The following is a 26,445-nucleotide window of genomic DNA, read 5'->3' as shown; positions in this document are numbered from 1 at the left end:
AAGGAGAATGTGTGCTTTTGGGACTTAGCACTAGGAGTGGAGCATGGGTGGGGCATGGCTAGGTGAGCCTCTCTGCTCGGAGGCCACACACACCCCCTTTCCCCCCCACCCTCGACCCCCAGGAAAGTGCCCTGGCTGCTGCCTCCTGGTGGCCAGCGGAGGCCTCGCAGGAATCCTACAAGGGCGGGGCTTGCTCTGAGAGGAAGTCTAAGGCTGATGGCTTGCCGTCCTAGTGGCGCTGAAGCAACTAAGGCCCACCCTGACGTGGGGCCCTGGAGTTCCCCGGCCAGGCTAAGGAAGTGAGCAGTGCCCTAGCCGGTTTGGCTTCGTGGGTAGAGCTGTCAGCCTGCGGACTGAAGGGTTGTGAATTTGACTCCAGTCAAGGGCACATGCCTGGGTTTTGGGCTCAATCCCCAGTGAGGGGTGTGCAGGAGGCAGCCGATACATGATTCTCATCATTGATGTTTCTATCTCCCTCTCCCTTTCTCTCTGCAATCAATAAAAATATATTCTTAAAAAAAAAAAAAAAAGTGAACAGAAAGGACCAGATAAGGAAAGGGCAGCTCCGGACAAGGGTTTCATGGGAGAAGTCCACAAGCTTCTGAGAAGCGGAACCCAGCGGCTGTCAGGGCCAGTGCACAGGCCCTCCCTCGTCCAGGAAGTGCTTCCATTGTAGAACCCCTTGCCCAAAGGGTCTGACCAGGGGCCTGGTGTTCACAAGTAGAACAACTGCCACGACCCTGTGGGCTCAGCCCTAAGTGCCGGTAAGGGCTGGCTTCCCAGGGGGCTGGGCCAGGCGTGGCCCTGTGGGGGCGGAGGGAACGTGGAGCTGGGGAAAGGAAGCCGGAGTTGTGGGAGTCTGTGCCCAGTCTGCAGCAGGGGCAGTGAGCTCTGCAATAAGGGGAGTGCCTTCCCAAGCATCCAACCTCTGTGTCAGGTGCACCGAGGTGACTCTTGGCCCAGCAAGACTTGCTTCCACTGCAAGACTGGGCCGCTCAGGAGGGCAGGGTTTTTATGGTTTTACCTTTGGGGCCCTAAAAGGGCTTGTAGGTCCTTAGAAATAGGAGCTGAAGATGGAACCTGTCTTCAAGGAGCTCACACTTGGCCCGGGAGTTACCTGGTACATGCTCAGCTGAGGGCAGACCGGTCTCGCCCAGCTGCATCCAGGCCCTGTGGGAGGAGTCTGAGCAGGGGGCGTGGCCCTGGCGAGCTCCCCGGGGGTGGGGCCTTGGGTTTTTGTTGTTGTTCCCTCCGTATCCGCAGCCCCTAGGACAGCCCTGGCATGGGGGTGGGTGACAGGTCCGCCTGTGCTTTGCGTGGCGGGTGGAGTGCGGTGGAGCTGGGGGCAGGAAGCTGATGTGTGTGCTGTCTGGAGCTTGGCTCCACTTCCTTGCGCTCAGATGGGGCCTCAGTTCACTCCGCTCTAAGCCGGGGGCAAGTGGCCCTGCCTCGCTCGGACCACGGGCCGCAGAAATGCCGGAAACCTCGCCCAACGCTCCTCTCTGGCGCCGGCTTCCCGGACCCCAGCCCGGCGCCCCGTCGCGGCCCACCCGGTAGCCTTCCCTTCGCGCCCGGGGCCGCGCCGCCCCGGTGCCCTCGTCGCCCCAGAGGCCCCGGGCTCCTCGCGCCGCCATCCCCGCGGCGTGCGGGAGGCGAGAAGGTGCCCGCGCGCCCCGCCCCCGGCGGCTCCCGAGGACGGACGCACGCTCGTTGCCATGGAGACGCGGCGGGGCGGGCCGCCGCCCTCCCGGCCCCGCGCGCACGCGCCCACGGCCACGGCCACGTCCCGCCGCGAGAGGGGGCGGAGCGAGCGTGCGAGGCGGGCGCGCGCAGGCTCCGCGACCGGACCCGGAGCCGCCTGCGCGTCGGCGTCCGCGGCGGGTGGCGGCTGAGGTGAGCCCGGGCCGGAGGGGCGCGTTCCCGCCGGGCCGCCTCCCGCGCGCCGGGGGCCTGGGACCTCCGTCCGCCCGGGCGCGGCCCCCTCCCTCCGTGACCCCCGCGGCCCAGGCCGCTCCGTGCACCTCGACTCCCTGACCCCTGGCCCCGGCCGGGTCCGAGGGCCCTGAGCGCGACCTTGGGCCGGCCCTGCGCCCCCGGCCGCCGGTCTCGGCTGCGGGGCGGGCCGGTCCCGAGGCCGCTGAGCCGGAGGGTGGGGCGGGGACGGAGGCAGGAGCCGCACTGGAACTCCGCCCGTCCCCCGAGCCCGCCGCGCGGCTGCTGCAAACTTTGGCGCCCCCGAAGTTAGGGAGGCGCCGGGGTCCCCTGAGGTCGCGGCTGAGGAGAAGGGGGCGGGGCCCAGGGGCGCCCGGAGCCGAGGCCTCGCTGCCCGGCCCGCCCGCGCGGCTCCTTTAAGGGCCGGCGCCGCACGTGAGCGGCTCCAGGAAGCCGCGCGCACCGCCGCCTGGGACCCGGCACCGGCAGGCGACACCCGGCGGCCCGGGCGGGGCCGGCCGCCCAGCTCAGAGCAGGGCCGTTCCGGGCCGGGCGCGGGGCTGCAGCCCTCCTCGAAGGCGTCTCTTCGAGACCTGGGGCCGGAGCGGGCCCGGCGCAGGGCACTCCGTGAGGCCGATCTGGGCTTCTCATTGCCCCGAGGGGCCGTGGTGGGGAGGCCGCCGCAGCCCCGTGATGGGGGCGCGGCTCCTCGGGAGGCCCCCGGTCAGCGGTCCTTCTCTCTGCCCCCAGCACTGGAGCGCCTGGAGCCCTGGGTCGCAGCCATGAGTTGCTGAAAGGGAGCCTGGCTTTCCAGGTGAGCCCCCCAGCCCTGCCCTCTCCTCGGTCCGCCCCCCCCCTCGCCCCAGGGGAGGGGGATGGATTCACTTTGCTCCCCGCCTTCCCTTCCCCTGCTGATGGGAGCTATGGGCCCTCAGGCTTATTCCCCCCTTTCGGAGGAGCCCTCAGGAGGGAGAGGAAGAGGAAGGTGGGGACTAAGTTGTTTGGGGGGGATGGGGCGTGTTCAGCCCGGAGGGGAGGCCGGACCGGGGCGGTCACTCCCCAGGCAGCTGGGAGAGGAGACACAGCGCTGGGCTGAGGGTCTGGGCTTCAGAGATGCCCAGGGAGGGGGAACGCCTGGGCTTTCCTGGAAATCCTGTCACTGGGAGGACAGGGAAAGTGGAAAAGGCGGAAAGAGGCTGCCGCCCGCCCTCTGCCTGCATGGTGGTCCGGGTCTGTTTGGTCCCGGGGTGACCTCCCCCCGTCTCTCTCTCTCTGCGCACTGACTTCCCACCCGGCCCCGCCTGGTCCTGAGGACTCAGGAAGTAGTGCCTTTGAACGTGTAGACAGTGGCTGGCCTCTAGTTCAGTACTTAGTGGACGATCCGTCATCATCGTCGTCAAAGAAAACGGACGAGCAATCCAACCAGGGGCAGGACAGGGAATGGCGGCCAAAAGACGGCGCGGCTGCGGGGGCAGGACCTGGTGGGTGCGAGCACCCGTGGGAGAGGCCACAGCATCCGGACATTGGCTGTGCTTCTCTGTGAGGGAGGAAGCCCTGTGTGCAGCTGACTCCCAGACAGTGTTTTCAGCAGAAGGTTTGACACACAGAACCCACAGGGAGCAAGTGATTCCATAGAGCTAAGTTTTCCTTTGGGTTCAAGTGTTGACTTTCAGCGCGCCCAAAACTTTTAAATTTTAAATATGTGGGCTCACATGCTTCCCTTCCTCTTTAAACAGTCTTCTCAGTACTGTGACCCCCATCCCCCACCCCCACCAGGCCACTCCATTCAACAGGAGGGTTAGGACTCTGCCCCCAGCGGGGTGGCGGGCTGGGCACACACACCAGCTTATGGGGTGCCCCTGGGCCTGTTCCTGGATAGTTTGCCCCTCCGGTGTGTTTCCCCCTGAAATGAATGTCCTTATTGTTTGTATTGTAGGAACAGGAGGAATGGGGAAAGGCCAATGGGGAGGAGGGAGAATTGTCAGATAAATGACATACACACAAAAAAGGAAAAAAAGACACCCCCCCCCACACACACACCCCATCCCAAGATGACTTTTTTTAAAATGTATATTTTATTGACTTTTTACAGAGAGGAAGGGAGAGTGATAGAGAGCTAGAAACATTGATCAGCTGCCTCCTGCACACCCCCCACTGGGGATGTGCCGGCAACCCAGGTACATGCCCTTGACCTGAATCGAACCCGGGACCTTTAAGTCCGCAGGCTGACGCTCTATCCACTGAGCCAAACCGGTTTCGGCTGGCCAGCACTCTTCCTCCACGGAATGAACCGCTCCGGCCAGGGACCAGTAACTGTTGCTTCTTCCTGTTGTGTGTCTCCCCTTCAGCAGCCTTGTCCTACTCCTCGAGGCTTCTAATCTGTGGGCTGAAGAAGTGGGCTGAAGCTTGTTAGCACTGGGGCTCGAGCCTGGGAAGCGCAGCCTGAGTTTTGGTTGTTTTGATCTGTGTCCCCTGGTTCTGGGTGGGTGAGCTTGCTGGATAGCAAGATTCCTCAGGCCCGACGATGTGCTTAGCAAAGGAGAATGTCCTAAGAGAGTCTCTTTCCGGGGCACATCCCCCCACCCCCATCCCGTTTGTTCCTCGTGGTTTCCCTGTTTGTTAATAAGTGTCTGGCCCCTGGCACTAGCTTGTCCTCTGCCTGGCAGTGGCCCATGAGGCTTGGGAGGCTGGGCAGGTAGTGTGGCTTAGCTGGGGGGAGGAAGAGGCCAGGTGGGGGAAGGGCAGGGTGACTGAGGTCTGGTTCATCTCAGGGGAGGCTGGCCAGGGCTGGGAGCATGTCCCTGGCTGACTCACTCTTGGGCCCTCTATGACTCAGTCTCCCCAGGTATGACCAAGGCTGCCAGCTGACGGGCACAGCAACCCTGAGCGCCTCAGTGGTTGTGGTTAAGAAATAAGGAGGCCTGTGGCTTCAGTCATCCTTTGTAGCTCCCTTCTAGGTCACTCCATGGGTAAACACCTCTGGCCACTCCCCCTCTCCTGGGTCAGAGCACCCAAGGCAGGGCTGGGGTTGGGCCAGAACAGGCTGGCGGGCAGGTGGGCACACTGGTCAGAGCAGGCTGCCAGCCTCTCTCCTGTCTCCTCTGCAGCTGCCGTGGGGTGCAGCGTCGGGGGCGCAGAGCCATGTCGGACCTGCTGCTGCTGGGCCTCATTGGGGGCCTGACTCTGCTGCTGCTGCTGACCCTGCTGGCCTTCGCCAGGTACTCCGGGCTGCTGGCCGGCGTGGCAGTGAGCGCCGGCTCACCCCCCTTCCGCAATGTCACTGTGGCCTACAAGTTCCACGTGGGGCCCTACAGCGAGACGGGCCGGCTGTTCACTGAGAGCTGCAGTGTCTGCCCCAGGCTCCGCTCCATCGCCGTCTACTACGACAGCCCGCACATGGTAAGGGGCCTCCTGCCTGCGGACAGGCCTGGGGCAGGGCTGGCTGGGGGAGCGGCATGTTGGGGTCTAAGGAAGTGGTGGGAAGATCTTCGAGTTGGCCCTGCAGACCCCTCCTCTCTGAGCTCAAATCTCCCTCCAGATTTAGCCTCCTAGGAGTGTGTGCTGGTTTCCTCTTGCCCAGGCCCCATTCCCCTGGCTCCCTATGGGCCTCAGAGTGCAGGGGACCATACCGCTAGGAGGCCCTAGCCAGGCTTTCATCCGCTGCCGCCTCCCTTCTGTCCCCCCTTCCCTCACCCCCAGGCCTTCAGATCCTGCCCTCCGTTTGGGGTCATGTCTGTCGTGGTATTTCTGTGCCTTCCCTTTCTCAGTTCCCCTGCTGTGGTGCTAGGTTCTCAAGGGCTGAGGGGGTAGGCTCTGAGCGTGGGCGTGGGACTTGGAATCATCCCCCCCCACCCCCCCCACCCCCCGTCATCCTGGCGACCCCTGACCTGTTTATAAGGCATCCCTTGGGTTGCCAAGCTGCCTGGTTTGGAGAGGGCCTTGGGGGCAAGTGGAGCCAGGTGAGCTGCCCAGAATGCCTGAGATGCTGGGGTTGGGGCCTAAGCCGGCATCACTGGCACCCTGTGGGCGTCCAGCTGCACTACAGCCTGCTGTGAGTCAGGGCTCGCCAATGTGGCCTCCTGCAATGCCAGGGGCGGTGCTCACAGCTGGCAGCCCTGCGAAGGGTTCTTCAGCCTCCAGCTCTGAGCCTTGGCAAACCAGGCATTTGGAATCCCCGGCTCTGGTTTCCTTGCCTGGAGAGCTCACGTGGGCAGGGCCCACAGCTCCCCATTGTCTCCTGCCCCGGCCTCACTGGGGCACTCAGTCAAAACAAGGGTGTGCTGGCCCTCTCTGTGCCTGCTTCTGCTCACGCCCGCGCCCTGGAGATGAGCAGACGGGGCCCCGCCCCCAGGAAGCTTCCTGCGGTTGGCAAGTCAGGCTCACACAAATGAATCTCCAACAAGGCGTGGTGCTCCATGCCCACAGAACTCTGCCTGTGGGTCTGGAGGAGGGTGCCTCTCGTCTGCCAGGGAGGCCCAGGGAGGTGCTAGATTTCAGCTGGGCCTTCTGCCCGAGTGGGATTCTGCTCTGCCGGGAAGGGCCTCGTGGCTAAGGGAACCGCAACGCCAGGGCCTGCAGACTAGGGTGACTGGGGAAGCCAGCAGGACACAGGTGGGGCGTGGAGAAAGAGGTAGGAGGGTTCGAGGGGCCAGGCAGGGGAGGAAAGGTGCAGCACAACCTGCCATCTGCGATTTAGGAAGCTGCTGGGTGCCAGGTGGAGGAAGGAAGGAGACAAGGCCGAGAGGCCAGGGAGGGCATTGGGCTGGTCTCTGGTGAGAGGTGACATAAGCTGGCTGAGGGATGAGTAGACATTAAGGTTTTGAGGTCGCACAGCTGGGTGACGGCAGTAAGTGGGAGTCAAAAGCACTGGGACCAAGATGAGAGGGGGCAGGCCCGTGGAAAGCTCCTGGGCAGGGTGCCCCACCCCCACCCTGCCCGAGCCTCTCTCGGGTAAGTCCCGGCCCCTCCTTCCACACCTGGCCTCTGTAAGCCCCCGGGGAGGGAGGGGCGTCCTGTGGCTTCCTCTTTCCTCCCGGGCTTGCCCACCTGTTCCCGAAGCAGCAGCACGTTGCCTCGGTTGGAGGGGCTCATTCCAGGAGGGGAAGTGGCCAGGCAGCAGGTTACCTGGGGTACGTACTGGAGGCTGGTCCAGGGAAAAGTGAGACGGAGAACCCTGGCTCGTGGCACTCTCCTGACCCAGCAGCCACTGCTTCCAGGCAGCCCACCATACAGCTCTCCCGGAAGTGCGGTAGACCCCATGGGCCGCCAGTGCCAGTTTGGGGACCATGGCCTGGGAATGTGGCCTGGGAAAATAGCTTTGAGGCCAGCATTTGATGATTCTGGTTCGTCTCTTCACTGTCCTGCTGTGTGGTCTTGGGCATTTACATAACCTCTCTGAGTCTCCATTTCCTCATCCGCAGAGAGTGTTAAAATCCCTGCCCTCGTAGGTAGGCTGGCAAGGGATAAAGTAAGTGGCACAGGTGAGGCATTCACCCCAGCACCTGGTCCTCAACAGATATTTAACAGCAACAATAAAAAGGGTGGGAAAGACATGCTAATTAGGTGTGCTGCATGGTTAGGCTAAGTCCTGGTGATCCAGGCCTAAACCATGGCACAACTGGACATTGGCCAGCAGAGGATGGTCAGAGTGGCCCCTCTGGTCCTTTCCCTCCCAGGCCTGGGTCACTTTAGGATACCTGCGTCCCCATTCAGAGTTGGGTCACCTCCTGACACCTGGATGTGTGTCAGGGATGCTTAGTCCCCACCTATCTGGGAGCTTTTAAGCTCCAGGGAAGCCCGGACCTCTAGGAGTTCATGGCTGTCGCAGGACCTGAGGCCACAGGCCCATGCTGGTGGTGCTTAGAGGAGACTGCAGAGCAGGTAGCAGGAGTTGAGGTGCTTCTCTTGGGTCACTCGTCATTTTTTGTTTCGAATGAACAAATATTGTGCCACCTGCTGGGCACTGGGGCACCACGGGGACCAGGGAGCCCCTCTCGGTGGAGGGTGTCGGGAGCCTGGACAAGAGGTCCCTCCAGTCAGTCCTGAGGGAGCCTGGGAACCCAAGCGTTATGCTCCCGGGCGCGCGCCCCCCCCCCCGCCCCCCAGCAGTGGCCAGCTTGGGGCCCTGCATATTGTGGTTCTGGGAAGGAAGGGATGGGCTGTCAGCTGAGCTGTTTGAGTGCCCATCCCCTCTTTCTCCCTCCCCAGCTCAGCCCAGCGGGAGCCAGACCCCCTGCTCTGTGAGCATGGGGAGGAAGGGAGACTATTTCAGGCTCTGACAACCAGTCGGCAGTGAGGGACCCCGTGGAGAGCTGGCCACCTGCTGCGGCTGCTGCCCAGCCCCTGAGGTGTGGACTGACAGCTCCCTAGCCACGCCCCTTCCAGGCCTCAGCTGGCCACGGGGAGGCTGGTTCCCACACAGGCCTCACCTGGTCTGGCTGTGGGCCCAGGAAGTCACACAGGAAAGGGCTGGCTGTGTGACCTCCGCCAGCTCTCTGGGCCTCAGAAACAGCATTGGTAACAGTGTTGACTGCACGGTGCTGCTTATTTTATTTTTATATATTTTTATTGGTTTCAGAGAGGAAAGGAGAGGGAGAGATAGAAATGTCAACGATGAGAGAGAATCATGGATCAGCTGCCTCCTGCAGGCCCCCTACTGGGGATCAAGCCTACAACCTGGGTATGTGCCCTTGACTGGAATTGAACCTGGGACCTTTCAGTCTGCAGGCCGACACTGTCCACTGAGCCATACTGGCTAGGGTGGCACAGTGTTTCGAAAAGGAGCTGATGCGTGGGAGACAGCAGCTGGGGCGGGTGGGAGCACCTTGTCAGGTACACTGGTGCTAGGATTATGCCTGGGGGTGAACAATGCCCTGGCACACTTCTAAGTGGGAGTGCCCAGAAAGCACCTGGATCCCACTCTGGAGATGGGTGTCCTGCGGACTCCGCTCCCCTCAGCCTGAAGTTCAGGTCCTCCCCTGGCCCAGGGTCTGCGTTGCCCAGGTCCTTCCTGACTAGTGCCCAGGGCGGTGGGACCTGTGGGGCTTGGTGTGTTGGCCTGTAGGACTCAGGAGGGTAAGTGAGTCCACGGTTCGGCCTCCGGCCTTGGGCAGGTGCGGCTGTCCTGTTCCCCTGGGAGCGCCCGTGCCAGTGAAGGCACTGCTCCTGCTCTTGTTACCGGGGGCAGCTCTGGGCTGGGTAGGCTAGCCAGGGAGGAGTCAGGCAGGCCCCTGGGCCTGGGCATGGCAGACAGTGAGGTTATGGAGGTGTGGGCCTGCGGCTGACCGTGTCTGCTGAACCCAGGGCCTGGGTTTGGCCTGAGCCAGAGGACACCATTTTGCTGCCCGGTTCCTGGAGATAATCCATCTTGTCCAGTTTCCAGACGCAGTGAGGTTTCTAGGCAGCCTCTTCATCCTAGCCTCTCGGGGTCCTGGAAGGCCTCTCCAGGCCCGGGAGCTTTAAGTTTCAGGCAGGGCCCCCTCACATACTGACTCAGGAGGCCTCACAGCCCAGAGCAGAGGCTCTGCTGTTCTTGCTTTCAGGGCAGGTTCCGAATGGCCTACCTTCACCCAAAGTGCTGGGTCCCCTACCTTGGCTCCCTCTCCCCGGTGCGTTCTGTGCCGGTGCTGGTTCTGTCCCAGGTACCCAGAGAAATGCCTGTTACAGGGAGGAAGGGAGTAGACAGGTGGGATTGGTAAGCCCAGGCTACCTCAGGTGGGTGGGGTTCTGTCCATCAGGACATTCCCACCTTCTGAGTCCTTTTCCACCTCGGTGGCCATACCCCTGGAGGCGGGCCTGGCTGGCCGGGGAGCCAGGGAGCCCCTCTGCTCCGAGACCACCCCTGCCACTTACCAGCTGGTCTTAGGGCCTGTCTCACCTCCTTGCTGGTGCTGGTTCCGCTTCCTCCCAGCCCCAGCTCAGTATGGGGTACTTGGCAGGAGGTGAGCTTGCTGAATAGCCTCTGAGTCGCTGCCAGGGCAGGTGAGGGCAGTGAGTATCCTCACTTGTGGAACTGAGAGGGTGCTTAGGCAGGAAGGGAGCACCTGTGCCCCAAACGCCTCCAGGGTTTCAGGAGCCTCGTCTTCTTATTGGCTGCTTTACTGACCTGTGAGAGGAGTTCCTCCTTTTTTCTTTTCTTTTTTTAATTTAAAAAAAAAATGTATTTTATTGATTTTTTACAGAGGAAGGGAGAGGGATAGAGAGTTAGAAACATCAATGAGAGAGAAACATCGATTAGCTGCCTCCTACACATCCCCTGCCGGGGATGTGCCTGCAACCAAGGTACATGCCCTTGACCGGGATCGAACCTGGGACCCTTCAGTCCCCAGCCTGATGCTCTATCCACTGAGCCAAACCAGCCAGGGCTTTCTTTTCTTTTTTGAAAAAAAAAAAGTTTATTGATTTCAGAGAGGAAGGGAGAGGGAGAGGGAGATAGACACATCAATGACGAGGAGACTCTGGAGTAGGGCGGGAAGGACATTCCAGGCAGAGGAACTAGCTTGCGCAGAGGCGGGGAGCATGGGAGGCATGGCATGTGTAGGGAGTTGCACACACTAGTGCTATGTGGGCCTGTGGGGTGTGGTGGGAGAGGAGGCTGGCAAGGTGAGCCGGGCCAGAGCCTGGGTTTGTCCCTCCTCCTGCTACTCAGACATGCAGTGGGCACCTGCCCAACTGGGCTCTAGGCCCCGCGGGCACCGCGGGATGCAGAAACGGTGCCAGTTGAGTGTGCGGGCAATTCTGGGCAATGTCGTGTGGGCCAGTGAGATGGCCTTGCGTGCTGGGCTCCAGTGTCATCCTGGAGGTGAGTTGGGAACCGTGCGAGTTCCAACGAAGCAGGAGTATCACAGACGTGCTGGTGCCTTTTGGGGGCGGAGGAGGATGTGGAGCTGCTGAAGTGATCCCAGGAAAGACCCTCGGACCCAAACCCAGGCAGGCCAGGGGTTGCGAGAGATGAAGGGACCTCCTGTCCAAATGTCCATATACCTTATGGTGGATCTTTCTTTTGTCCCGCCCAGGCTGCTGGGGTCGGGAATGGGAAGGCGGGCTTTTCAGCAGGCACCGACCCTGCCGAACCTCGTCTTTCGGGCCTGCCTCCTCTTAGGGTGTGAAGTGGGGCCGTGGCACCATCTAGAGACAAGATTTGGAACTGCAGGGATCTCCAGCCTGGGTGGGTGGGAGGAGCCTCAGGCCAGAGAAGTGACTGCCGCTAAGAGGACTTGATGTGGGGAAGAGTTTACAGCAAAGTGTTGGTGTGGGAGGTGGGGTGCCATGAGCCTCCCTACGGCTCCCTGAGAGGGTGTTTGTACCTGAAGGATGGGCAGGGAGGGGGGACGTGTTCATAGGTTTGGGTGGATGGGCATTCTAGGCCAAGGCTCACTTACCTGGCCCATGTCATCGCTGCTAATAACCGACAGCGGTTATGGCGCATTTGCTGAGTGCTGGCCCAGCCTCGGGCCTCAGGCGGAGGCGTTAGTATGACAGTTCTGTACGTGGATATCAGGGGACTGGGCTCCAGGAAACCAAGGAACTTGCCCGGAATCACATGACTCAGGACTCATGCCCGGCCTGCCTCTTTCCAGAGGTGTGGTCCCGACCACTGTACCCTGCTTCCTGCCACTAACGCCCTGAGCTAGGCTTAATGCCCTGGGACTCAAGGGCAGCAAGGAGCCAGGGCCGCAGGGAGCCGGAGTGACCCCCCAGGAACTGCGTAGAGGTGAGAGCCAGGCAGAGTGCGCCGCCCAGGGCAGGCTGCATAGCCAGGTAGAAAGGCGGAGCAAAGCTGAGGGCCCAGGGTTGTTGACAGGACTTGGAAAGGCCAGAGGGAGGGCCAAGGCGAGAACAGGTGACAGTGGCTTCACAGTGCTGAGAAGGCGGGCTGGGAGAGGACCAGGTGGAGGCAGAGTGTAAATGTAGGGGCCAGCGGGCCCTGTGCATCCGGGACCAGGAGCGCCCGGATTGAGAGCTCGCAGTCTGCCGTCAGTCTCTGATTCAGAAACATATATGCCCCTGGGGGCTCAGTCCGAGGGCAGGGCAGGCTCAGGTGGCCGGAGGAGAAGCAAGTGCTGGGCCTCGCAGGCCTGGAGTCAGGCCTAGGAAGTGTCAGGGACTCACACAGGCACCCCACTGGCAGGGTTGGTGGGAGACAGGGGAATGCTGGTCCCAGGGGCCCAGAAAGACTCGGAGGGACCAGCCACCTCTGGTCTAGCCGGGAAGGGGCAGGGCCTGGGCCGGGCATGGGCTGAGAGGAGGCCTGGAGGCTGAGGGAATGGGGAAGGGCTCTCACATGTTTCATCAGCCCACAGTTCCACGCGCTCTCGCTTCCTGCAGCCCTTCTACAGCCAGCACGGGGCCTGGCGTGCTTCTGGAGGAATGTGGAGGGGTCCTGCAGCAGGGTGCCTCGGGCCCGGGCCATGAGCGGGTCCAGGCAAGAAAGCAGTGCTCTCCATCCTGGTGTCTGGGGCTGCATGGTCTCCTGGAGCTGGTGGTTCTGCCAGGTGTGAGCTGGCACAGAACCCAGGTCTGAGGGCCTCCTTCCTTTGCTCAACACAGACTCCCCACTCTCCCTCCCCAGGTGCCCCCCGAGAAGTGCCGCTGTGCAGTGGGCAGCATTCTGAGTGAAGGGGAGGAGGCGCCCTCCTCTGAGCTCATCCAGCTCTACCAGAAATTCGGCTTCAAGGTGTTCTCCTTCCCGGCACCCAGCCACGTGGTGACAGCCACCTTCCCCTACACCACCGCCCTGTCCATCTGGCTGGCTGCCCGCCGCGTCCATCCTGCCCTGGATGCCTACATCAAGGTGAGACAGTCCTGGAGTGTGTGCTCCGGGGCGGTGGGTGCAGCCAGTACTTTGGGTGGAAGCCAGGGAGGACTTGGCAGCTGGGAGGGCAGCACCCTGGGGTCCTGTGGGCAGGTGCCTGTGGGGCGGGAAGATGGGCAGAGGCTGCTGGCATCTCTTCTCGATGTCCAAGACCTTGTGGGCACCGGAGTGTCTGCTGGGAGCATAGGGAGCTCGTGCAGAAACCTGGCCTGGCCAGTACAGCTGTGCTTGGACCAGAGACGTCCTCAGTGCTCAGCGCCCACTCCAGACTCAGAAGGGTGGACAGGCCTCCTGGCCCCATCGGAGCAAGGGGCCTGCGGCTCCCGGTGGCTGGCAGGCCGGGGTCCGTGTGTTGGCTCCGGCCCTGCCTCTTATGGGGTCATGTTCCCGTTTCCTGTGCCCAGGACTGGGCCTCATCTCCTTCAGTTTCTGGTCTGCTTGTTGGCAATGCTGGCGGACCCGTCTGAGCGGAGGAAGCCAGAGAGCCAGCCGCCAGGAGATTTTTTTACTTTCCCTGTTGCACATCCTTCTTTCCCTAAAACATTTCAGGAACTCGGGCGCTAGGGCAGTGAGTTTGGGCTTGGAAGCCATTGCCTAGTCCCCTGTCCAGCTTGTGTGTATGAAGGTGCTGTGCTGGACACGGTGGGAGATGCTGTGCATGAGATAGGCAAGTACAGAGAGGTGTGAGATAGTGTCAGACAGGAATGGGAGGCACAGCACAGGAAGAGCAGGGTGAGAAAGGCAGGGACCAGCGTGGACCGAGTGGCCAGGACAGCCTCTCGGAGTAGTAACCTCAGGCACAATTCTGGAGGAGCCCTTGGGGAGGGAGGAGAGGGCTCTGAGCCCAGGGACGGGGGAGGGGGCATGGAGAGGCTGTGGGAGGTGCTACAGTGTTCCAGCAGCAAAGTAACCTGGTCTGGGCTGGAGGGACGGGTCCTGGCTCGGGGCTGTCACGGAGTCTAGTGTGCCCGGGCTTGGGCTGGCTGTGGCTCTAGAGATGCAGACGAGGTGGATACTCACTGTCCTTGGGGAGCACTGGGGGACCAGGTGAATGGCATGTTGGGGAGGAAAGGGTGTGGGAGGAGTCAGCAGGAATGTGAACTCAGTGGGTTTGCAGGGACCTGGTGGCTTTGTTCTCCAGAGCAGCTTGGCTGAGGGACAGGGCCTCTGTAATGGAAATGGAAGCTCAGACTGGCCGGGCTGAGGGGGCAGTCCAGGAGTGGGGCCTGGTTGACCGGCCGTGGCCTTGGTGCTCAAGAAGAGGAGCAGCGGGAGGGCAGCACACAGGTGTCTTTTGGGAGCTGGGGTGGCAGCCGAGGGCCTGGGAGGGGGGGCTTTCCTGTGGGATGGGCCAGAGGCTGAGGGTCGTCAGGGTGTGGCAGGAGCTGGGGGCCTGGCTGGTGGTCCGGGCAGGAAGGGAGAGGCCAGTGCCCAAGGCCGAAGCCCGTCTCCTGGGTGGGGACCCCCAGGGAGGCTGGTGGTGGTGTCCCCAGCTCTCTCTGTGTCATCCTCCACCGCAGGGCCAATCTGGAGCCGACCTCTGGCAAGAGGCTTCCTGGGTCCCGGCCTCAGAGCAGGATGCGTGGCATGTGGCGAGGTGGCGAGCAACTCCTCCACCAAAGCCTTTTCCTGGTTCGGGTGTATTTTTAGACGCCTTTGTCCAAATTCCCCGGCCCCTGACAGCTTCACAGGTTGCCTGGTTTTGACGTCACCTCTTTGATGAAAGCTCTTCCTCCTCCCTCCGCCAGTGCCGCCCCCTCCTCCCCTTGTGGGAGCTGTCAGCTGTGCTCTGGGTTTGGTTCTCCTGGGGTGCGGCTGGAGGGGGGGGCGGGACTCAGTACACCCTCTTTCTTGTCTGGGACAGGGAGTCTGGGGAGAGGGGGAGCAGGGGGCTTCTCCAAGGGTGTCTGAGGCACCTGGGCCTGGCCGCCAGCTGGGGAGATGCGGCTGCCCACAGGGAGGTGTGGCCAGGTGCTCTGCGGGGTCTGGAGGTGGAGGTTTAGCCTGACCTGGTGTCTTGGGGAACAAAGCCAGTGACAGATGAGGAAGGGGCTGGCTCTGCTTTGGTCTCAGCCCGCAGTGGACAGGGAGGTCCTGTGTCTCAGCCCAGGAGACAGAGAGAATCTAAGGCTCCCTCCCACGCTGCCCTCGTCCCGCTGCTCAGGGACCAGGGAGAGGAGGCTGCTAATGAGACTGGCTCTTCTGACTCTCAGCCCTGACAGCTGGCTGCCTTTAATCGTGTGCGTGCGTGTGTGTGTGTGTGTGTGTGTGTGTGAGTGAGAGAGAGAGAGACAGAGAGACAGAGAGAGAAAGAGCGAGCGAGCACTTGAGCACACAAGCACACGCCCTTGTTCTCTGCCTCTCTGACTGCTCTCTGGGTCTGAGGCTGGGTCGTGGAGGTGCTTCCCGTGGAATGGCAGGAGTTTCTGTGTTAGGAGGAGGCAGGATGGCAGGAAGATCTCAGAAGCCCTGGCCATCGCTGGGGGGGAGGGAGGGGGACCCGAGGCATCGGGGGGAGGTAGGGCGTGAGCCTGGGGCAGGATTGGTCTCGTGGAACAGCGAGGGTCCTGGGGTCACTGAGGAGCCCAGAGAAAACCATTTGTCAGGTCTCGGGGTGTTCTGGGAGGATGGCTGGATCCATGTGGCAGCCCTGGCTCTCAGGCCGCCTTCCCCAGCCCGGCAGGCTAAGCTGGAGGGGCTGGAGGGGCTGGGGCCTCGGCTGAGCGCTGCGGGCAGCATGACTGCCAGTCTGTGGAAGATGCCAACTTTGTCAGGCTGCTCCATCCACTGGAGGCAGGGAGGAGGCCTCCAGGTTGGGAGAGAGCGCTCCCTGACCCTGGAGGGGGACCTGGTAACTGAAAGAGGGGGCTGGGCCTCCTTGAAATTGCAAGGCCACGGAGGAAATGAGGCCCAGGTGTCAGCCCAGAGCACTGGGAGAGGCCCCAGACCCTCCGCAGGTGGGGCCGCCTTCCTGAGAAGGTCAGGCACACGGAGCAGCCTGGAGGGAGTGGTGGGGGAGGCCCTGAGCTCCGGGCCTGGCTCGGGGCATTGTCCGAGGGGAGGAGGTTGGCTGGGAAGTCGGCAGGCCCTGGAGGTCAGACACTGGCTCTTTCTCCATGGAATTGGAGAGGAACTGGAGAGTGCAGTAAGCCGCTGACAGACCTCATTTGCATATTAGGTTTTCAGTTGAGCAAAAGCCACTTACCCAACACCTCCAACATGCTACCAACTTTGCTCAGCTCTTTATATGCCTCGTCCTAGTTTAGCATGCGCCCAGCAAGATGCTCAGTTGCTGCTTGTTAAATGAATAACAAAAAAGGGACAGCTGGCTGATGGTGGGCAGGGACCCCGACCACAGTTCTCAGCCTGCTCTGGGGAGTCTAGGGTCTGTGCTGAGGTGCCCCTCGGCGGGACGCCGGGATGAGGGCTTAGCTCTGCCCCTGATGACCTTGGGAGCTTTTGTTTGGAGGAGAAAATGACTGCACTGGGGCGTGGAGAGGGCTTCCCTTATTAAAAATAAAGCCTGGATTCCTTCCACATGAGCTCAGCAAAGGTGGCAGATGTGGAGAGAGGTGACCCCAGCGTTTACTCACGTTTACCCACTGCCAGGGCCATGCTGCTCCCCACGGGGTTTCTGGCCCGTGGTCTGGGAGGCGGCGGGAGCCAGGAGCAAAGGGCAGGAAGAGCCCGCTACCAGCAGGCACCATGAAGGGAGGCTTGGCAGCAGACACGCCCAGAAAGCCTCGTGTCCTCACCCTGAGTGAGGTGGAAGCAGTTCTGTCCCCGGCTCCCTCACTGCAGCTCCAGGGCCAGCTCACCTGCCAGTGTGGCCACCTGCTAACGGGCCTGCCCAGTCCAGAGCGGAGGGCACTTGGCAGCGCCAGGACCTGGGGCCGCGTGACGAGTCCTGGGCTCTTTCTCCCCCAAAGCCCCCGCCACAGGCGTGGCCCTGCCTAGCAAGAATGGATGTGAGGGACGGCGGCTTCACAGGGACAGCAGATCAGCCTCGGGGTGGGGTGGCCTTTGGGCTGAGCCTTGAAGGACAGGTAGTGGTCTCCAGCCAGAAAGCGGGCTGGGCAGAGACACAGACATGGGCATGGCCTGGTAGCCTTGTGGCCTGAGACAGGAGAAGCAGGAGTTTGGGCCAGGAGAGGAGGCTGGGTGGCATCTGAGCAGGTGAGCCTCAGGGAAAGGACTGCACACGGGAAGGGGAAGAGGAGCCAGAGGCCACAGCCGGGCTCTGAACGCAGTGAGAAGTTAGCTGAGAGGAGCAGGGACTCTACTCCCAGTCACCCCCCAAGCGAGGAGGAGACCCTGCCGTGTCCCTGGATGCTGAGATGTCGGGGGGTGGGGGGGCACAGGAGGCCAGGCCTCTCCGCTCTGTCAGCCTCTCTGGCTTCACCCCTCCCCACTCCCCTACCCCAGGACCGAAAGCACAAAGCCAGCCTTTGCCGGGGCGGGCGTGGGAGCTTCCACTCTCAAAATACCAGCTCGGGTATGTGCGCTTGGCAGCCCTGCAGGACCCTGGGGGCTGAGGCTCGTCTGGGTGTGCTGTGGGCTGGGCGGTTACCAATCCAAGGGAGCCTCTTCCCCAGGCAGATGGCCTTGGGAAAAATCCTGTGCTCTTCTCCAGCCGCCTGGGATTCCGGGAGGAGGCTGGGCTGGCCCTAGAGAGCCCTCCGACCGGGAGAGCCGCTGTCTGCTGAGGGTCAGGAGAGGGGCTTCCTGAGAGGCCAGAGGTCAGAGGTGCCACCTGAGATGAGACGTCAGAGCCTCTTCTTCCCCACCTCCAGGCCTCCCCCTCCGCTCTTCCCCTCCTCCCCATCCCACTCACCCACCTGTCCTTGCTCTCTGGCACTTTCTGGTTCCTCTGGCTCCCAGGTGCTCGGCTTCACAGCTCCATCTGCCCATCTGCACCGAGCAGCCTTCCTGCTGCTGGGTGATCAGTCAGCCGCGTTGCATGGGCTTGTCCGGGCGGGGCGGGGCGGGCCCGGTCCCTGACTGCATAGGCCTGCCCCAGAAGTTGGCAGCTGTCCTGGGGGGCTGTGGGCCTGCCCTGGCACCCCTCGCACCTTTGGAAGGGAGAATGGTGGGGTCCCAGGACTGCGCCCCCAACTCCCTATGGGGCTCTCCCCCATGCTCCCCGGGCAGAGCAGGCTGAGATGTGGAACCTGGGGGTGGCTTCCCAGCCACCCAGGCTCATGGTGCTTAAGGGCTGGAGTCCCCTGCGCCTGCTCAGAGCGAATCACCTCCCTGCTTCTCGGTGCCCCAGCCCACCCTGGTCTCCAGCGCCCCTGAGGCCCTCCCCATAGGCCGTGCCCGGGAAGCCGGGACCTGGGCGTGGGGATATGAGCAGAGGTGTAAATTGCATGGCACGCTGCCGGCTTTGAGGTGAAAATGAAAAGTCTCAGGCAGCGGCAGCAGTGGGCACAGCGAGCACCCACTCCCTCACACTCCCCTTTCTCAGTCCTCCCAGGCTCTGGACCCAGGGCTAGACCGGTCCCAAGAGAGCCTTCAGCTCTTCCTCCCATTGTACTTCCTGTGTGACTGATGCACAGAAAGGCACTGTGCTTTGGTTACTTAGGGCCTTAATGTTTGGGAAAGTGTCTCCATTGATTCTTTTGGGGGTTTTCAAGTGTACAGTTGCCTGATCTTTAAGTAATGGTGTTTTATTCATTTTTCCCAATTCCTCACTTCTTTTGAGATCCTCTCTTTCGATCTCTTTATCTTACAGTTGGGGGATTGATCCAGAGAGAAGCCACCCATCTAGGCCACGGCTCCAGCTCCAGCCTCCATCTCGGCCCCTTCTGTCCTCTCTCTGCCCTCGCTGGCAGCCCCTCTCTGTCTCCTTTGCCTGTCATTTTCAGAGCCTCGGGCCCCCCTGCTGCAGAGGGGAGGGGAGAGCTCCAAACGCTTCCCAGCTTCTCCCTGCTGTCACAGCAGCCCCACAGTCAGGCTCAGGTTCTTGGCCAGAGGCTGCTGGGAGGCCGGTGGGGGTGAGAGGGAGTGAGGGAGGGGGACGTTGACAGAAGTTCCGGGGCAGAATAATAACAACGTGCCGCATTCCAGCCGCCCAGCTACGCCTCCCCCCTCCTTAGCATCCCTTTGCATGTGCGGTACAGACCAGCTGCCTGAGGGGCCTCCTTGGCCGGAGCCCCCACTTGCAGGGACGGCTGCGTGCAGGCGGTACGCGTGCTGTCTGTAATTAGCAATGAGCATGCCTCACTTCACCCAGTGCAGAGATGCCACCACCTCAGGTGCGATGCAACAGCTGTGTGCTGGCTGTGTGGCTGTCCGGCTGTCCAGCCTGGTGTGGATGGACGGGTAGGACTGAGCAGCTCAGGCTGAACTGGGGGGGAAGAGGGGGCCAGGAGGTAAGGACCTGTGATTGGCTGGAGCCGGAAGAGCAGACCTCATCCCCTCCTGGGCCTAGAGCTCCGTAGGAGATGTGTGACCAGTCCTGGGCCTGCACCCAGCGCTCATCCTTTGGGGGATTTGAGGTCACTTAGCTCTGAGCAGACTTAGCTTCTAGGTTGCCTGGGGTGAGATCTACCCTCACCTGCCCCACCCTAGCTGAAGTAGAACGTTGGGTGAGGGTAGTTCAGGTAGTTCTCTCCCCTGCAGCCTCCTCTCCCCTCAGCAGTAAGAACTTTAGGGGAGGACTGGGGGTCCGGCGGGAAGCCTTAGCCAAGCATGCCAGGTTAGCCCTTTGCAGGGGCCCTAAGCTGCGTGGGCTGAATGCCTGCCCCCAACTAGGAGGTGAGCCCCCCATCCAGGCAAGGAAGGGTGGTATGTCCCAAAGTAGCTGGGCAGTGGCACTGTGGGGGCCTGGGGCCACTGCTCTTTCCCTGTCTGCCCGCGCTCCTGGTGAGGGAGCCGGTGAGAGTGCAGGGGTGGGGGTGGGGAAGTGAGGTCTAGAATACCCCCTCCCCCCGTGTCCTACGTCCCCTTTGTTTCTACTTGTGGGAAGTCCAGGAGGGAGGGAACCCTGGAGGTGAGTCCCAGGGACTAGAACGCCTACGTCCAGTTTCCGGGGGCCCCTTGAGACTGTGTGTGGGAGTGAGTTGCCCTGAGTGGTGGCCTCATCAGATGGCCAGTGGCCAGAGCAGGCACCCTGTCCCAGGGACGCTTCCTCAAACCTCTGGCTGTTGGGCTGTGGGAAGGGGAGCCCAGGCCGGGAGGACTTCAGGCCCCTTTCCCCAGCAGTGCCAGCCAGCGCGGCCCTGACCCCATGTCCTTGGCTCTTGGCAGTCTGTCTCCGAGGGCTCCCAGGGGCTGGCTGAGGGGAGGCAGCTGCCCTTGCCTTCCTTCACGATTGTCCTGTAGTCACCAGCTCGTGGACATGCTGCCTGGGCCGCAGCTCCTGCTGAGCAGCAAGGACCTGAGCACGGCCCCTCTCCCCCAGGCTGGGAGGGAAAGACCTCGTCCTCCGCCTGGTCACGTAGGGACAGGGCCTAGGGCTAGTCCTGTCCCGCCCCCTCCGCCCCCAGCCGCCACTGGACTCCCTGCTGCTCAGTGGACACAGAGGCTGGGGACATTTCTCAGCCCGACCCTTGCCTGTGGGCCTGGGTTGGAAGTTGGTGCCTTTGTCTTCTTCAAGCCCCTGCGTCTGAATGTTGACAGGCCCAGCATGTGTGAAAGTGACTTGGGGCTGAGCTCTCGGGGGTTTCAGTGAGCTCGGCACCTCCTGCCAACAGGGAGTGCCAGGGTCTCCAGGTGGTGGCTGGGCTCGGGTATGAGGCTGCCCTTCCAGAGGCCTGGGGCAGGCTTGGGCAGTTGGTGCGTCCTGTGTGGGACGCTGTGAGGAGGGAGGGTTGGGCAGGAAAGGAGAGGCTGTGTGGCCAGGCCACAGTTTTCTCTCCCTCCTCTGTCTCTCTGGTTCCTCTGTTCTCCCCAATGGCTTTGAGATGAAGGCGACGGCAGGGATGGAGGATGCAGTTTCCATGGCAACAGGGCTGTCCACAGCCAGGCAACTTCAGAGCCCGGCTCTCCGGAGGAGGCAGATGCGCAGAGCAGCCACAGAGCTGCCTCCTGCCTGCCAATGAGGGGGATGGCAGAGCAGGTGGCAAAGGTGGCTGCCTGGCGCTGCCTACCCTGGTGCCCAGCTTAGAAAGGAGGGTAGAAAGAGCACTCTTCCTCTTAACGTCCCCATTACTTCCTGAAGGGAAGCTATGTAGGCTCAAGTGTAGGCAGGGGCAGGGCTCCAATGTTCTTAGTTTCTGGGTGAGCACAAGTTCTGGTTCCAGGGGCACCCCCAAAAGCCAGGCTGCCAGGTGACTGATGGCCACTAAGGCACTCCCTGTGGGCCCTTTGAATGCCCAGGGCATGGGCTGCTGGGGAAGGCCACGTCCTGGTTGGGTCCGGGGGCCCTTTTCCCTTCGCTTCTCTCTGGCTGCCAGGAAGGGACCGGGACCTCCTCCAGGAGCCCCCCAGCCTTGGTGACGGCCCTTTCACCCAGAGGGGTGCGTTCAGGTTTGGCCGATGCCCGCCCCGAGCGCTGGCATTGGAAGGGTCCCGAGCCTGGTCGCTCCGCTGCCTGAAGTGTCCTTGCTCTGTCCCCTCCTGAGGGGCCAGGGCACAGTGTGGGCGGATGGAGAAGCCAGGCAGCATCCCTGTGCTCAGCGATGGGAGGAGCTCGGGGCATGGCCTGTGAGATGGCCCAGAGGGCACCCAGGTTGGCAGAGAAGATTGGCTCCAACTATTAAAAACAGTGACTTTCCTTCACTGGCCCTGGAGGAGGCAGGGCTCGGCTGTCCCATTCTGCGTTTGAGCGCAGGGGGGCGCAGGACACAGGCCCTCCCGGGTGCTCTCAGCCTCGCTCCCCCCTCTCCCCTCTTCGCGTTCTTTAAGGGAGGGGCTCCTCAGCCTGGGCTCGGCCAGCAGGCGGACAAGTGGAGTCCTGGAGTGGCTTCTGCCCGCCGGCCGCCGGGCTTCTCATTACCGCTGAGTGGAAGGCTCATTGCAGAGCTCGTGGCGAGAGCCGGCAGGCGCTATAAATAGCCATGTTGTGAAGGCTGGGGGTGAGCAGTGGAGGGCAGGAGCCTCTAGTCATCTCCGTGGTAATCGTGCTCCATCGCAGGAAGGGGCGGGCGCAGGAGCAGGATGCACTTGGCCCTGTCCTGGTCTGTTCCCGCCTCAGGGCACTCAGGCATCTGTCTGTGCCCCTTCCACCCACACCGAGGGCTGGGGAGTCTTGGGCCTGGGTGCAGGCAGAGGGGAGGGGAGAGCCTGTCCCAGAACTTGGGGCCCCTTAGGGAGTTGGGGTAATGTCTGCTGTTAGATCTACTTGTCCTGCCTGCCCGTCCAGCCTAGGGTCTGGCTCCTCCCCCTCGGCTAACACTCTGAGCCCGGGTGCAGGACAGCCTGGGACAGTTTCAGAGGCTGGCATGGACCTGAACTTGCAGGGCAACGGTACTGGAAGGGAGGCTTAGGTCCAGCTGCCTAGAGCCCTGTCCAGGGTTTGTAGGAACATGTCTGCAAGGACAGGGCACTGGCCTCTCCTGGTCTATGTGGGTCACTCAGTATTGTCCAAGCTGGAGAAGAGGGCAGGGCGGGGGTCCTGGGATAGAAAGTCTGGCAAGTCAGACCTTGGCTTGGGCGCCTCGGGCCGTGGTTCGTGGGCCCCTGTCTGGTGTGAGGTGTGAGGCTGCTGGCTGAGACCAGTGTTTCTGGAACAGCCTCTGGTCCCAGCCCCCATTAGAACACTCAGGGACAGGCTCCTGGGTTCCCTCAGCATTTGTCCCAGGGCATTGCCCCAAGGACTCCTGGGTCCCTGGACCACTGCCCGGGGTGTGGGGTTGGAAACTTGAGGGAGATCGGGCCCCGAGGCAGAGCAGCCCTGGGGAGGAGCGCACGGTAGCTGCTCGGGGACGAGGCACACAGGGCTCACTCCTCCTCTGTCCCTGTCTGGCAAGGAGCGGAAGCTGTGTGCCCACCCTCGGCTGGAGATCTACCAGCGGGACCAGATCTATTTCATGTGCCCGCTGGCCCGGCAGGGAGACTTCTATGTCCCTGAGGTGAAGGAGACGGAGCGGAAAGGCCGGGGGCCTGCGGAGGCCAGCGATGCCCAAATGGACGCCACAGGTACGAGGGCCGGGGGGCGAGGTGAGCTGCCTGTGGGTGTCCAGGGGAAGCTTGGCCGAGGTGGAAGAAGACCTGCTCCCCGGGACCCACAGGCAGAGTTGGCTGTTCCCAGACACAAGGGGCCACGTAGGTGTGGATTCATACACGTTACCCCTGGCAGCGCAGATCCCGGATTCTGCCTGATTCCCTTCCGGGGCCACAGGGGAACCCCTGGAAACAGCTCACAGGCAGCTGGGTGAGTGGGAGAGGCTGAGGTGCTCGGGAAGGTGCCATAGGGTGGGGCTCCTCGGGAAAGAAGGTTGGCACTGGACCTGAAAGGTCAGTGGAACAGGTGCCCTTCTGCCCCCAGTCCACGGCCCCGCCCAGAGCCAGCCGCTCTCCCCCTGTAAAAAAGCAGCCAGAAAGCGTGCAGAGGGGCAGGGGATCGGTGCCCAGCCCCTCCCACCAGAGCCAGCCCTCAGATCAAGGTCCAGGCCAGCGGCTGCTGCCTGTTCTCAGCTCACCCTCCTGTCATGACTTCTTATGACCTGTGCCCAAGGGTGAGGAGACCTGCTGGGAACATCCCAAGTGGTCCTGGGTCTGACCCTTGGCCCTGAATGTGGAGCCTCATGTGGGTCTGGAGGTCCAGCCTGTGGGGGTGGTGCAGGCTGGGCGGAGAGTGGCTGTCCCTCCTCACTGTCTCTTCTGGAGACTCCCTCTGTCGGTCCCTTCAGCAGCCAAGGTCACCTGGAGAGGCCTGTGCTGTCGGTGGGGGTGTGAGCGGCAGTCCACTCCCTGGGGGCTGCGTCCAGCACAGTTAGCTTCATCTGCCGCTTAATTACCCCCCTGGGGCGCCACTCCCACCCTCCTGGAGTGCTGGCAGACGCTCCAGTGCCCTGACTGTGGACACAGGATGCAGCTCAAGGTCAGCGGGCCCAGGCAGTCCCAGGGCAGGAAGGGGCAGTGCCCTGACCTTCCTTCAACCCCTCTCTGCTGCCTCTCCCCCTGTTTTTTGCCCCCCCCCCCCCCCCAGCCTCCCTCCCAAACACCACCTGCCAGGGTGCTGAAGAACTGCTTGGCATCCGCTGCAGCCGGCTGCAGCCCGCGCTCCCACGCCCTAGTGCTGGGCCTGTCCTCCCACCAGCCCGCCCGCCCACCCCCCTGGTGTGGGGCCGAGGGGTCTGCCCCCCTCTGACAGGGTCTGCCCTGATGCCAGGGGCCAGGGTGGCTCCGGTGTCGCCTGCCAGGTGCCTGACACTTGCATAGCAGTGCATGTTGGGAGCCTGGCCACCCAAGGCTCGGCCTGTCCCACCTGCCTCCCCGCTGGGCCCCCTGGGCTGGGAGGGAAGGGGTGATTAGCTGCCTGTGCCTGTTATTACATTGATGTATTATTCAGCTCCAGAGAGGCGATGCGATTCGATCTCCTTGCGGTGGCCGTGGGCAGCGGAGGAGGTGGGGCCTGGGGTGAAGGTGGCAGCTTCGTCCCTGCCCCCGCAGCCCTGGGAGGGGGGGGGGGTTTGACTCCCTGTCTTGTGCTCCTTTGCCAGAAGTGTCCCCACGCGCAGGGGCTGCGCTCGGAGGCCTGAGGGCTCCCCTGGGCTCCTTCCCTGACCACTCCCAGCCCTGGAGCAGGAGAGGTTTCCACACCCTGTCCCCAGAGAGCCCGGGCCTGGGAAGAACAGGAGAAGGGAATGGGGCGCTCTCTTCTGCTCCTCTCAGGCCTGCAGCCCTGGGGCGCTGATCACTGTTTAAGGAGCAAATGAGGGGCTGGAGTCTTGACCCGGTCAGAGGGAACCACCCCTAAGTCAGGGTGTGGCCTGGGCCCACTCTTGAATGCCTGCACCAGGGGAGCCATGACGGGGCACCAGCAAGAAGACGGCGCTGGGGCCAGCAGCCTGGCCCCTCCAGGGCTCACCGCACCTCCACCATGGGCCCAGAGGGCGTTTTCCTGGGGCCAAGGGGACGAGGAGGGCAGACCCCAAATTCCCACCCCACCCTTGATTCAAGCTGAGCCTTAATCAAAGTTCCAAACGCCAGGCAGTCCCAGCTAAGCCTGGCTCTGGGCTCCATCACTATGGAGACAGGATCTGGGACGCTGGCCCCCCTCACCTTCTGTGATGTTGGACAGCCGCCCCCCCCCACACACACACAGGAGAGGGCCTGTCAGCTTCCTGTCCCGCTCCCCCTCACGGTGGGCCTGAGCTTTGCCCTCCTCGCCACCCCAGCTGCTGTCAGGCCTCTGATCTGGGAGGTGAATTGAGGGTGCCCCTCAGCAGGGCAGAGGAAGGGCTGCTGGAGCAGATGGGGGTGAAGGAGCAGGCTGGGGGACTGGCCCTGCAGCCCGTGCAGCACTGTCTTGGGCTCCCGGCTGCCAGCATAGTGCTCTCGTGGTCCCCTCCTGCTTGTGGCTCAGGAACCACCAGTGCTTGGGGTAGGGAAGGGCTCCCCTGGGGTGACCCGGGCATAGGGGAGCTTCCTCCCAGCACCCTCCTTCAAACAGCCAGGAGAGGTTCCTCAGGACTCCATCGCCCCCCCCCCCCTCCTCCAGTCAGGCTCAGCCGGGCCACAGGCAGGGCCAGCTGATCTCCCACATGTGGCTGCTCCTTGGCGGCCCTCCATGGGCGGGGGGACAGTCTCCCATCCTCACGTCTTCTGGGCAACATTAGGTCACTGGACAAACCTCTCTCCAAGCCTGAAATGGGGGTGGCGGGGCCATCAGTTGGGTCTCTTTGTTCTACCCTCAGGGCCCAGTGATGCTTAATGGACAGTCGGGAGGGGGCAGGCTTTGTGGGAGTGCGGGGAGCTGAGGCTAATTTGGGGCAGGGAGAGGCGTGCACAGCAGGCTGCCCTCCCCCTTCCTCCTTGCTCCCTCTGCCCTGTCAGTGCAGCGGGTCAGTGCTGCGGGTCAGGGCGGAGGGCAGAGGGCAGCTGGATGGGCCTCCTGGGCCGGGCTGCTTTATTATTCATGAGCAGTGCGGGCTGAGTGGCTGGGATGGGGGGCGAGCCTGTCCTCTGGAGGAGGGGCGGGTGCTGGCTAACCGCGCTTCCTCTTCCCGGCCCAGGAGCTGACACGCTGAGCGATGGGAGTTCTGTGAGCCTGGAGGTGGGTCCCGGCAGTCGGGAGACGTCAGCGGCCACACTGTCCCCTGGGGTGAGCGGCCGCAGCTGGGACGACAGTGACACCCGCAGTGAGCACAGCTACAGTGAGTCGGGCGCCAGCGGCTCATCCTTCGAGGAGCTGGACCTGGAGGGCGAGGGACCCCTGGGGGAGCCCAGGCTGAGCCCTGAGGCTGAGCCCCTGGGAGCTCCCAAGTGGCCCCGCGAGCTCAGTACCCCCGAAAGAGGCGAGGAGTAGCCGTGGCCCCGTCCTCTGCTGCAGTCACTAAGGAACTGACCAGACTCTTCAGCCTCCTCCTCCACCTTCCGGGCCCAGGCGAGGGCCAGGGGTCTCAGGGGACCTGACTTCAACCCCCGGCCTCCAGCCAAGCCCTGTCCTCACTGCCCTCTTGGCTCCCAGGGAAAAGGAGCAGGGACTGTTCCCTGCCCCGGCCCCGGGCTGCTGCCTCTGTTAAATCTTTTTTCAGATTCACATTGGAGCTTCCAGGAACCAGAATAAAGCAAAAGATTTTATTGTTTCA

At 62.6% G+C, this 26,445-nt stretch overlaps 1 protein-coding gene across 3 annotated transcripts; it reads left to right on the top strand.

Moving 5' to 3' along the window:
- The first annotated feature begins 1,760 nt into the window (after positions 1-1,760).
- On the top strand, positions 1,761-26,445 carry TEX264 (testis expressed 264, ER-phagy receptor). 3 transcript variants are annotated; one of them, XM_084902356.1, is made up of 6 exons: positions 1,778-1,893; positions 2,683-2,746; positions 5,040-5,331; positions 12,503-12,724; positions 22,660-22,828; positions 25,870-26,445. In XM_084902356.1, exons 3-6 carry the CDS (start codon positions 5,074-5,076, stop codon positions 26,160-26,162), a joined length of 942 nt encoding a protein of 313 aa, XP_084758482.1. In that variant the 5' UTR covers positions 1,778-1,893; positions 2,683-2,746; positions 5,040-5,073; the 3' UTR covers positions 26,163-26,445. The 3 variants fall into 3 exon arrangements, with proteins under 3 accessions (XP_084758484.1, XP_084758482.1, XP_084758483.1); XM_084902358.1 differs by lacking the exon at positions 2,683-2,746 and having other exon boundaries at positions 1,761-1,893; XM_084902357.1 differs by lacking the exon at positions 1,778-1,893 and having other exon boundaries at positions 2,180-2,746.

This window comes from Pipistrellus hanaki (assembly GCF_964339955.1).
Source record: "Pipistrellus hanaki genome assembly, chromosome: 13".
In the NCBI taxonomy this organism is placed as follows: domain Eukaryota; kingdom Metazoa; phylum Chordata; class Mammalia; order Chiroptera; family Vespertilionidae; genus Pipistrellus; species Pipistrellus hanaki.
Note: the sequence above shows the minus strand (reverse complement) of the source record. Positions and strands in the feature narration are given on the sequence as shown.